Genomic DNA, 13273 nt, shown 5'->3' on the forward strand with positions numbered 1-13273 from the left:
AGGAAGTTGAAAAAGGAAATAAGTTGGTTTTTCCATAAGGAAAATTATGCATAAGAAGAACACGAAAAAAGTGATATTATTTTGGTTAAAATATTGAGCAAGTACTTTTTTGTTTCTATTATATAGAATATTCATGTGATCATGTTGCTATATATCGCTATCGACTCCCTATTGCTAAAAATATAAGGGGTTGGTCCTCCACATGGAATGAATTTGATTAATTCACCTCCACACAATAGAATACATCATCTTTGTCAAATTTCATTCATGGAATTACACTTAATATGTTATTATTGTTATTTCACTGCTTGGCTTTTCCGTTTTTTCTTTGTCTTTGCCTCCAACAGTTGATTGGGCTATAGCTAAACCTGTTCTTTGTCTAAAGATGTGGTGCCACGAGACTTGACTTATTATTATAAAAACTACTCACTATCCAAATGAAAAACGATCGATTATCTACCCAAGAAGCACTTAAGAATCTTTCTTCTTTCGTTTCGACCCTCATCTATGAGATGAGGAATTCCTCATAGCTAGATTCATCAGTAGCTTAGAAACTATTTTTGTTTATAGATTTCTTATTATTATTATATAAATAATATTAAGCAAGCGGCAGTAATTATCTGTATTGCTCTGCCACTTTTACGTCTTCCCGCTTGAGGAACAGGCTCTGGATGATCCAGTAGCTTTGCTTTATTTTAAGTCATTTTTTACAAGACCAGCTTGAAGCACCTTCCAGTATGGCTACCTTGTTACGACTTCACTCCAGTCACTAGTCCTGCCTTCGATTGATTTTATTAAAATAATTCACGATATTATGATATAATCGTGCTTTTTCTAGTTTACTCAATCTTTTTTTCCCTTCCTGCATGACATCAAGCTAGAGAATTGACCTCAAAATATTGAAGAATTGTTTTGCCTTTTCAATTTAAACCTAGCAACAATTTTTTTTTAAAGATACGCAAAGCTCAAAATAGTAAATCACAAAGAAGAGTACATATATACTCTTATAGTATTATTAACTATTAAGTAATTTCTGAATAAGAAATCTCAATGATACCACAACAATATACATATACTCTTATAGTATCATAGACTAATGAGTAATTTCTCAACCAGAGATCTTAATGATACCACAACAGTATACATGTATTCTTATAGTATCATTGATTAATGAGTAAATCTTGAACAAGAAATCTTAATGATACCAATACAACATATGATACTGATTTAGTATCAGTTAAACAAAAATTATCAGCCTTAATAAATGGGGGTATGCGCTTTAATCTTTTTGAGTGGGTATTTGTATTTCTTCAATTGCTTTGAATTGGGGTACGAACATATAGTTTTATGGCTTATTTATATAGTTTTTCCTATTTATTTTCTCTATCTTCCTTTCAACCCTATTTTTTCCTTAATCTACTTTACTTATCAATTTATTTTCTTCATCAGCCTCCTTTTCTATTTTAACTCTCTCTAGGCTAAAGATAATATTCTTTTTATTTTAATTTATATACATTTATTTTGTCTATATAAGATTTTAAAATATTAATTATATTTTATTTATAAAGGATTAATAAAATGCTAAAATAATAAGTACTCCATCGGTCCCTAATTTTTCTTTTTTACTTGTCTATTTTGGCAAATCAAGAAAGAACAATTTTTTTTTACCTTTATACCCAATTAATTAATTTTGAAAATGACAAAACTTTTTGTAAATCCTAAATTTTTAATTAATCCACTTCATAATTAATAGGGGTAAAATGATAAATTTACTATGTCAATTATTATTTTCTCAAGTATGTCAATTCAAAATTGAACAAATAATTAGGTATATCATAAAAAGAAGGATATCATGTCAAAAATTTTGACTGCATTATTTTTCTTACAGAGCCATATAGTAACATTTCACCTGTAGAGAGCAGAAAACAGAGAAACAAAATTTATACCTTGTCAGAAAAGAAAACATATATTTATATATATGCTACTTTTTCTATACCATTAAATTGAGGAAAAACATCACCCGAATGTAAGAAAAAAGCAGTGCAACATTAATATTCCAACAACAATTGAAATGTCGAAATAATCACGTAAAATACACACATACATACATACATAAAAATCAAAATTAGACAGGAAGCCTAAAGTTGTGTTCCATTGGATAAAAAACCATGTTCGTCCTCCTTGTTAGATAGTTCCAAATTAGTTCACCATTCCTCCTTGTTTGGAAATACCATTCTTGTTTAATTTTCTCAAAAACCCAAAGCAACATTTCGGCTCCCGTAAACAGAAACAGAGGAAATACAGAAGAGGGGAAACAGAGTCCGGGAAGAGAAGAGAGACAGTGGAAGCCAAAGAGAGACAAGTAAAGAAAACCATAACATTGTGTATGAGGTCGGAGAATTTCCTGTAAATAGGATGAGAAGAAAATCTGTGCTTAATAGCGTATATTAAAGAGTATAGGAGCAAAGAAGTGACAGAAAGTCTCATGGTTTTCGGATGAGTTGAAAAAGGATCAGTGCCTTGATATTTTAGCTGTAGAAAGTTGAGGAAAATAGTGAAGAAGAATCCAAGAATTGTGAGGGAACTACTCTGTTCCTGCATGAAACTGGAATTGAAGCAATCGGTAGAGGTTCTCGGTGCATTATAGGCCATTATTATTTGAAGTAGAAGCTCATAAACAATGAAGGGAGAAAAAGAGAATATAAACCTTGTTTTTTTTGTTTGTTAAAAGTGGGTAGTTATCCTTATATATTGTAGCATAAGTTGAGAACAAAATATGACGAGTTAAGTTGCGTTCGTTTGCCTCCTTGTTGTAAGGTCCACGGATATTAAGTTTTGGGCCACATTCCGATCCTGGATAATAGTAGTAGTACCAAAAGAAACCTACCTAGAAATTAAGATCTTGTTTGTTTTTTAGTATAATAGGTGTGAAAGGTTTTATCAGATGGTGCTGACCTACCCTGTGATCCACCCAATTTGAAGCTTGACTCACTAAGATAGTAACCTTATTAACTCTTTCCTCAATTTCATCGTATAGAAAAAGCTGTATCATCACTATCGTTTTCACTTTTCACTACAGATTCTGTTCTATAGTAGTACTCCATGTTTTCTTTTCTGACATGATATCGTTTTTTTCTGATCTACTCCTCCTGTCTCCAATAAAATCAACATATTAAAAAATGAAACATAATGTACTTAACCATTTGTGGTGGTTCTTCCGTCTTAATTTATTTATCTTATTTTTTATATATCTTAAATTGCGTAAAAAATATTATAAATCATGATAATTGATAACTTAAAATATTTTACATATAAAAAATTGAACTGATTCTTGAAATTAACCAATAGATGCCACATAAAATGGATAAAAAAAAGTAACATGTTTTTATTTAATTTGGAAACTAAAATTTAGTAAATCTCAATGATTAACAATATTTGATTTACTCTAGATATGTGCTACATACATTTGGACAAGGGGAGTAATATATACTATTTAAAAATTATGTAAAAAAAAAGATATAAATTACAATACTTAACAATTTAAAAATCATATTAAAATTTAATTGACTCTCTAAATTCTATCTATATCACATAAATTGAAACAAAAAAATTATTGATACTAAGTCCGTGCTAACACGGACACCTGTGTCTAGTCATACTAGGTAAGTGGATTTTGGAGTTTAAAATAATAAAAACCTTCACAGAACCACTAAAAAGCGATTATACGTTGATGAACAAAAGTTATATATAAATTCAGGATTATAATTAAAAAGGCAACTGATTCAACTTATATATACAATAGGGTCAAGCAAAATAAAGGTCGAGATTTGCATAAAATAAATGATTAGTAATGTTGATTAATGTACATAGTTGATTAGCAATGTTAATTAATATACATATTTGATCAGTAATACTACTAAAATTATTAATTTTCAAAAGTGGTGTGTGTTCGGCCGTGTTTATTAACAATCAACAACTTAACAATTTCAACTAAAGATAAGAGTTTACACTGATCATAGAAAATAAACAACTAAAAACGACGTTGATCACTATGCGAATCCACAATATAATTTATTTGGTCGGATCATTTATACATTAAGCAAATTATTGAATATTTCTAATTAGAGGTTTCATGCTTTGGTGAAAAACCAAATCACAAATCAAATTAAATCGGTTTTGAAAAAAATGACATTTGTTTTGATTTTTAAATATTAAAAATTCATAATATTTGGTTTAATTTTTTTTATATATGAAAAAATAGAAAAATAATCAAATTGAACTGATAAATTCTAGAGACAATTGCACTATAGTGCAACTTATAAAGTTACGTTACATAATTTAGCCAAGATTTTCAATGCTTATTTAAATTGACTCAATTTTATACCTTCCTCCAAAATTAAACTCCATCATTGCTAATAATAGATTCTTATTAATTTTTCTTTCACAAAATCACATAAAAAATATCTTCTTCTGCTATGAATAATCGAATAGACCGAGCTACTCCACTTCTAATGGAAATGAATTTATATTTCAAAAATTATCTCAATAATTCACATTCGATTTCTAACTTAGTCGACTAACGAAAAATATTTACTGTCAACCTTACTTCATAATGAAACTCCAAAATATTCTTACTAATTTTTCTTTCACAAACCCACCACATTGCGTGTATATATAAAGATGTTCAATGTCTAAGGATATGCCAGGACCACTTAATTTTGGATCTCTTCTTTTATGGCACAAATACTACATTTTATTTTTATAGGTTTGTTGTACAAAATAAAATAGAAACAGAAAGGAAGAAAAAAACTCTTCTTTTTGTACTCTCTATTTATGAGTTTACTTGTTAATTTTGTATTTATAGTTACGGAGGAATGTATTTTTCTTAGTCAAACTAATTATTAATTAATTCATGCTATTTAAATAATCTATATTTATTAAAAATAATTTTGTCTAATCAATTTATATGCTTAATTGAATGAAAACACAAACTAATTTCAGTTTTCACTTAAGTTTAATAATTAATACTATCATTTGTGATTAGAATCGCTTTGATACTGTTAACAATGTTGGATAATAGGTTTATTTTTAATATTAACAATTTTAAAGACATTTTTACTTATTTTGACAGATAAGTTGTTAGTCGACATTTTTTTTATTATCAAATGCATCATTAACTTAATTTCAGCTACAATACTTTTATTTTTATTTTAAAATTCAACTTAAGTATTGAAAATGTGTTTTTAAGTACGTATACCTAAAAAATATTTAAATTCATCTAAATCAATCATTTTTAATTCTAATGCTTTCGTTAATATTCAGCTATCTTTACATAGTTTTAGGAACTTTGTGAGAAAAGAATAGTCAAATTAAATAAATTAATTTTTACTTTGCCGCATCAGCCTCTTTTATTTTTTTATTGCTCTAATATTTGATTTGTTACCTTTATATTCTAACTTTTCCTCTGTTACCAAAGATAAATTAGGTTTTATTATTTATCACATTTCCAATTTTTGAAGAAGTAAAAAATTGAAAAAGAAAAAAAAGAGAGGAGGGGTGGGCAGATGAGAGGGAACTACTGGTGGTGGTGAATGAAAAGTACAACTGGACCCACTTATTCAAGTGTCAAAAATTAAATTTCATTACTATTTTTGAAATTTTCTCTTCAAAAAATGTGCTAAGTTTTGCGGTGTTGACCGTCTACAATGTTTTAATTGGATAAACATTGCCAGATAAATTTGTCAAAATTAAAATGAAACAAAATATTTTTCACTATAGAAAGGACAAAAAAATAAAATTACTCAAACAAATTGAAACAAATAAAGTATAAATTAAATGATACTATGTTAATTTCAATTAAATAAATAAATTGATTTTTATTTGATTGGAATTCTAATTTTTAAAATTGATAAATTTGATTTGATTTTGATTTTGTTTCAAAAATAAAAAAAAATATTCAAACCAAACCTATAATTATATACATAACTTTTTTTTATAATTATATATACCTAAAATATTATTTTTTATGAAAAGTTTTAGTAGTCATATTTATGTCATCATTAAAATTCATTTAAGAAATCAAAAATAGCTAAAGGACCACTTTTTTATTTTTAAAAATCAAACACTTAACATGTATATAATAATGATTTAATGTAATAAGTACTTACCTTTTTTAAATTTAGTAGCAAATTTAAAACTCATGATATAAATTTATTTCTTACACAATTAATACATTCCACCTGTAATCTATCTTTGAAGGTGTGGAATTTGGATTTACGAACCTTCATGGAAATTGTGCATCGCCCATTAAGAAGAGCATGAAAAAATGTGATTTTTTTTTTTGTTAAAATATTGAATATGTAAATTTTTTTGTTTCTATTATATAGAAACGAACAAGGGGTCCTCCACATTGAATGTTCCAATTTGATTGATTCATGCAATCTAAGATACCATCATTGTTGTGCATGTATGACACACTAAAAAGTGAACATGATTTATCTCTCTCGTGTGAATTATGATATTATTGATCTATTTCAAGTGTACTCACTTTTCATCTTTTAGTTTACTCAATCTCTTTACCAAAACATTAATTTATAAGAGCCTTTTTTGGTGATAATCACCTACTTATATCATGTAACATGCTGAAATGATCGAGTATTTGTTTTAATCGGATAGTGTAGGATTTTGTTTGCATTTTTTACATTATTTTTTATCGAATTTAAAATTTGATTGTGTTAAAAGGTTAGTAAATATATTATTTTTAAAAGAGAAAATACATAAAATACCCCCAAACTTGTCTGCATAATTTAGTTTAGCCATGCAACTTTACGGACGTTTTTTTATCCCCCTAATGTAATTCCATTTGAATTAAATTACCCCCTAAAAAATAACGTGGCAAGATTTGTATCATCAATTTTCTACAGGCGCGTGAAGGTGGAAAAGAAAAAAAAGTTGTTTCAAACTATGCACGTGCCCATCTTCTCATAGGATGACAAAATAAATTAATTACTCCATATTTTACTATTTCTAAAAATATTTTTCTTTTTATTCAAAATTTCTCATTCTTTTATCTATTTTTTCCTACTTTTTCTACTTTCATCTTTTTTCTTCTTTTTCAGTCCATCGCACCCAGTTGCAATAGAGCATTTTTTTTCAAATGTCAATAGTTTTCTTCTTCTTTTCGTTTCTCCATTTTAATCTTTTCTTTGTTTTTGTGTTCTTCTTTGACAAGAAACTTGATGTTCAGTTCTTCGACATTATTTTCGATGACTTATTTTCGACATCAAGAAAGTGTCAAATCATCCGTTAAAGAAGTCAACAAAAAATAGATCATAAAATCTTCACCCAACTTACAAAAAAACTAATATCTTATGGAAAGAATATTTTCGATCTTTAAAAGAGGGGGTTGAGGAGTAGCTGAAATCATAATTGGAATTGAAGAAAAGTTTTTATAGACTTTGTTGTTATTTCATGTAAGGAGAAAAGTTGAAAAACAAAGTTGCAAAGGTTGTTCGGATTTCCCTTTGAAAATGAGAAAATGAGAAGGTGTGAACTTGAGGACTAACAATGGGGAAAATTCAGTTATTTAGGGAATTTTAATAATCAATTAGAGATTAATTTATGAAACTATAATTAATAAAAAAAACTAAGAATAATTAAGAAGGAAAAGTTGAATGAAGACTATCCATGTCTCTATGGCCAGCATTTGCATTTTTTATTTTTTTTTTCTTTTTTTTCAATTTTAATTGCATTTTATAATTTATGCTATTAACCTATTAATTAATATAAGTCTCAAAAAAAATATAGCACTCAAACCATTTGCAACAATCAAATACCTTTGTAACAAAGCTCAGGTAACTGTTTTTGTCTTAATCGACCCATTATGACAAGTTGACATTTATTTGCAACAAAAATTTCAATTATCCTTAATTATCATTATACAAATCTTTCATATTCCTAGCAGTAAAAGGTTTCCTATGAATGATACACCGATCATCACAAGTGAGGAGCATAGGAGCATGATCAGAGCCAGTCCTAGGCAGATGATCAACTTCGGAGTGTGAAAAACTATTCTGAAATTCTAAATTGGTCAGAATTCTATCGAGTCTTTCAAAGATGCAATCATTTCCAACCCTTCCATTCCACCAAGTAAATGGACTTCCTTTAAACTTCACTTGAGCTAGATCACAGGATTCAATACATTTTTTGAAGTCTTCACAATCTGCATCTCTCACAGGAAGTCCCCCTATCTTCTCTTTTGAATTAAGCATCACATTGAAATCACCCCCTATAATTCATGGTTTGTCCATCGACTTATTGTCCAAAGTTTCTCTTTTTTAATCGGCTATTTGAGTCCATACTCTTTATGCACAATAATGTGTCATTTTTATCAACAGTTCGAGTTTACGTCCAATCATCAGCAATTCTAGTCCTTCACTTTTTGTTGTCTAAAATGTGGAACAATTTATTTAAAAGGCAATTTGAGATCTTCAAATTTATGCACAATGTGTCATTTTCATCTGAAATTTGAGTCTTCAACTTTATGCCAAAAACGTATCATTTTCATCAGCAATTCGAATCCTTTGACTTCATCTTTCTAAAATGTACTACTTTCGTTTCAAAAAGAATGATTTATTACTTTTTAAATTTGTTTCAAAAAAACGCTCTTTCTTTATTTCTGACAATATTTTAATTTCAACTTTCTACTTGATATGTTTAAGGCCACATGATTAAATCACGTTTTGATACATTTGACATAACTTTAAATTAGAACCATAAAATTGAAAAGATTTATATTTAATTTCTTAGGATGTATCATTTTGATGGGCAATTCGAGGCTTCCGACTCTATAATGTCTTAAACGTACGTGTCAATTTCATCAGTATAAACTATTCATAACACCTTATATAAAAAATTGATTTGATGTATTTTTTACTGGCTAAAGTAGTTAGCAAGATTATTTTATAGGATGAACGCCTTTTTTGAATATTAAAATTTGTCATGTGACTCATTGACCCTCATTACTCATTATAGATAACGAAAATCAATTACTATATATTTTTGCTTCCTACTTTAATTTAGTATAATAACGTTGAGTATATTTAATTTAATCGTCTGATTTTCCTTTTGTTTATACGCCCAAACTCGCTCAATGATTAGAATAATTAGTTATCAACTAGACTAGATGAATATATAAATAAAAAAAATATATTTGTTCTGCGAATTGTGGTTGAAAGAGAGAACATAGTCATTGGACAACCTTTTGCATACTAGAGCCGGAATCAGAATTCTCACTAAAAGGATTTTAACATTCTGAAGAATAAAAACTCAACAAGAGTAAGATGCAATACATAAAAATAATTTCAATCTTATATATACAATGTAATTTTTATGACTCCAGTATCCGTGTAGGGTAAAATTGTGGTCCAATATTGCAACTTTAATCTTCAGTATCTATTGCAAAACTAAACTCTAGTACACATGAGTTGCCCCTCTTTTATTTTACTAGTTCTCTTGGAGACCTTATTATCAAATAGGAATGCTCAAGCAAAGGCAAAACACTGATTACAATAGAAAACATGGAATTAGCTAATTGAACTTTTATATAATCTAAACACAATTCATAGCAAAATGAGATTAACATGAAATTTTTATTGTTGAGCTGCAAAGTTTTGTACATAGCTAATTCCATGTTTTCTTGTAGTATTATCAAAAATAAATATGAGAGAAAAGAGGAGAAGGTCAAACATGTACACACAAAAAATGAAGAGAAAATAAAATAAGGAAAAGGAAAAATCAAACGTAAATTGGAACTCATGAATTTACGATAACGCCAGTTAATTTGTTCAGTGAGTAGTGTTTTATTTAGCAACTGAGTTGCAGAATATAATACTGAAATGGAATAGAGAATGGGGCAACTGACTTGCAGAATATATAGTGATACTTTCAACGTTTTACCTACGTTGGATTTCACTTATTTGACAACAAATCCACAAATATTCATTACATTGCAAGATCTTCTCATGTTTTATAAAGTTTGTAATCAGTCAAATCATAATTCCAGTAATTAAAATGGTCCAAATTTCTGTCTGGTCTTCTAAGCTAAGAAGGGTGAGAAGCGAGGATCAGTCAGATGAGGAAGACCAGCTCTTGCTCCCAAGGCGCTGCACCCAATAGCTGCCTGCAAACCAATCCACAAATTAATTTCTCTTCAGATATTGTCTAAAATAATATGACAGTTTATTGCACTAAACTCCTTTTATATGCAAAATTTCGAGAATAGTGAACTACATAAAGTCTAATATGGATCGATAGTTTTATCCTGTATTTTTCTTGAACCCGTGATCTCCGATTTCTATAGAACCTAGTACTAAAATATCCTCTAGGGGATAAGGCTAAGTGAAACAAAAAGGGCTTTCCATGAGATGGGGAAATGAACACTATTGTCCCCATTCAAAGCTTGAATAAGTGATTGTTCTGATAATGAGCAAGGAATATCCATCTTTATGCTAAAAAGGATGGATTGAACTCATAATTCATTAGATATTTTTTTATGAATGACAACTAAGTATCGCAAGCAAAATTGCTCCTAGTTGTTCAAACATTTGACAATCAGAGTGATAAATGATTCATGGCTAAGGCGGAGTTGTGATTTAAGTTTTATAGGTTCTTAGTATTGAACCTATTATATCTTTAAAGTTATGGGTTCATATACTATTTCTTGCAATTTACGTCCAAAGTACTAGGTTTAGATGAACACGATACAGTATGTTACATCCGCTCTTGTTTACAGTGTTTAACTTTTACCATTTCAGTAATGGAACCCTTCCTCTATAATTTAAGCCCTACATTAAAATTAAGTATATTTCATGTTTACTTACCACTTGCGAAGCAAACATCAGCATCTTTTCAGGTGGGAAATTAGCACAGAGAGCTGCAAATACATCAAGGAAAACCATGAGACAAAGACATAAATAACAACACATAACAGCATGATCTAGTCGCTTGATACTCGCCTACTAAATGAACCAAGACGGACATCATGGAAGCATAATTGAAACAGGAATTGTTAGGACACTTTAAATCCCTAGCAGCAACAAGCATAGGGAGAACAGCGGAGATGCCACACTGCGTTTGACAAAAGACACATAGTATACTAATTATACTATAATTTCACGTACAATAAAGAACTGCTCCAACAAATGCATCTCCAGCACCAGTTGTATCAACTATCTCCGAGGATGGTATCTTTTCAGCTGTTCCCACGAGCAGCCTACCACACACAGTCCCAATCCCTTTCGCGTGCAGCTTTGCAACATCCTGGAAGAAAACATATATTTTGAGCTAAGTTATCAAATACCAAATAATGTTTTTACTACTCTAGCTTAAATTTCTTTAGAAGCATCAAGAGATCTATTATAAAAATCCAAGTTTGCTAATCTGAAAGCGATAAATTACATGAATACTCAAATACAGGAGGGGACTATTCATCTTTAACCTACAAGAGATGCACATTAAGAAAACATTTCACACATGTTTCAACCCAAATAGAATCTCCATATATAAGCAATTGACTTTTGAAACTGATGAAGTACAAGAACAAAGCTCCAAACACTTCTTATGTGCCTGGATATACTTAAATAAAGTCCTATAGTTTCCATCCTACGGTGTAAACAATGTCTAACTACAAGGTAGAAATTGACTTTTATGTGCATTACCATCAAACTTTCTTTCTGCATTGAGCAAGAAAATCTCACAACTGAAGGGCAAACTACGTACCGAGGTTTTGCATGTTGGCAGGGTTGAGGTAGTATCAATACTCTGCTTCATTTTTTCAAACAAGTCATCAATATCAACTTCTTCAGGCTGGATATCCCCTGCAAATATACTAAATCCATGTTATGAATCAAAGGCTGATTCTATGTCTATCAGAACACTTCATTTGCCAAGATGAAGTACTCAAAGTATTTTTCGTGCCAAGAAGCAGCATGTTAGCATACCAGTTTCTGCTCTTTCTAGCATTATGCAGCCATCTTCTCCCAATGTAGCAATTATAAATTTGGCACTTGGCAACTTTAAAAGCATGGATATTAGTCCACCTGCTATAGAAGGAGCCTCGGTCCATATCTGAGAGACAATACGGCTTTATTCAATTTTCACATGCTTAACTTATGAAAGACTGTAAGGGGCCTTCGATCATGGAACCGGGACGCAAAGGATGACATTCACTTCTATTGGATATTATACCAAAATCAATTCTATTCCATGATTACATGGTATAAAAATGGAAAAAAGATATTCCATTCACAACAATTGCTATAAACATTTTGGACAAACACATCACTAGAAGAGAGAAAGTATGACAAATTTAATTTTCCAAACAAACTAAAACTTGCCAACCGATACTAATCTTATATAGTAGATCCATGGAAGTCCAATCAAAATGTGCAACAAATAAATCATTGAAAGTCAGTCTACCAGAGTAAATACTAAATACCTTACCTGTGGAAATCTTGTGGAGCAAACAATGTAGGTTGCCAAGTGTAGAAGTTCATCCAACCCTTCTATTTTACTTTCTGCATCAATCACAATAGGTATACTCCTTTGATGTGCCTACGCTAGAGATCAAAAGGCAGACAATTTTTTCCATTTAGCTGAAAATAATCAGCAAGTCCTGAGGCATTAGGAACAAAAGCTAGAAACAGAATTATGTCCAGTGCTCTTGGTCTGCCGGAGCTTAGTGGAAGACTAGAAATATGATCAGAGGTTGATTGTAAATACATTCTATTAGCAAGCAGAAGCTCGAATTAAATAACAAGGAAGACCATTGAAAATTACCTCTTGGGTCACAACTAAAGCAGCTTCATGAAGTACTCCATCAGTATAGACAAGCCTCACACCATCCAATGCAGACGACAAACTCGAGTCTGGCAAATCATCAGCTACCATGGGTGGATACCCTGGTGTGTAGATGGAAGTTCGTGTTTTCCTGAGATACCATACAACAAAAATCAGCTTCAGCGGAACAAGTTACAGAACGATCATCTGTCCAATTATACGGACCAACATGCAGTAAAGATAGAAATGACCTTTTTTTCCCCTTGGACATATGGCAGAAAGAAATTTCGAACAGAAATGTAGCCAACATGCCATTTTTGTACTTTAGGAATTAGTAAAGAAGAGAGGGAAAAAAGAAGTCACAGGACATATTGCTTATGAATAAATACTTATCCACATTTGGAGTCTACTAGCATATAGCATATTCTAAAACGAT

General features: G+C 30.1%; 2 protein-coding genes across 4 annotated transcripts in view; one reads left to right on the forward strand and one right to left on the reverse strand.

The window, feature by feature from the left end:
* LOC125826403 (deSI-like protein At4g17486) overlaps positions 1-13273 on the forward strand; it is a 554011-nt gene that overhangs the window by 287493 nt on the left and 253245 nt on the right. The window lies entirely within an intron of this gene.
* LOC125826391 (uncharacterized) overlaps positions 10056-13273 on the reverse strand; it is a 63760-nt gene continuing 60542 nt past the window's right edge. Inside the window, exons 7-12 of one of the 2 annotated variants that reach the window (XM_049505704.1) lie at positions 12502-12612; positions 12000-12126; positions 11779-11876; positions 11181-11319; positions 10881-10933; positions 10056-10180 (exon numbers count right to left, since the gene is read on the reverse strand). In XM_049505704.1, the coding sequence (XP_049361661.1) occupies positions 10097-10180; positions 10881-10933; positions 11181-11319; positions 11779-11876; positions 12000-12126; positions 12502-12612 (612 nt within the window). In that variant the 3' untranslated portion in view covers positions 10056-10096. The remainder of the gene's footprint in view (positions 10181-10880; positions 10934-11180; positions 11320-11778; positions 11877-11999; positions 12127-12501; positions 12613-13273) is intronic. The other variant, XM_049505703.1, reaches the window with a different exon arrangement.

Source organism: Solanum verrucosum, unplaced genomic scaffold, assembly GCF_900185275.1.
Source record: "Solanum verrucosum unplaced genomic scaffold, falcon-dt-bn FXZP01000060.1, whole genome shotgun sequence".
NCBI lineage: Eukaryota > Viridiplantae > Streptophyta > Magnoliopsida > Solanales > Solanaceae > Solanum > Solanum verrucosum.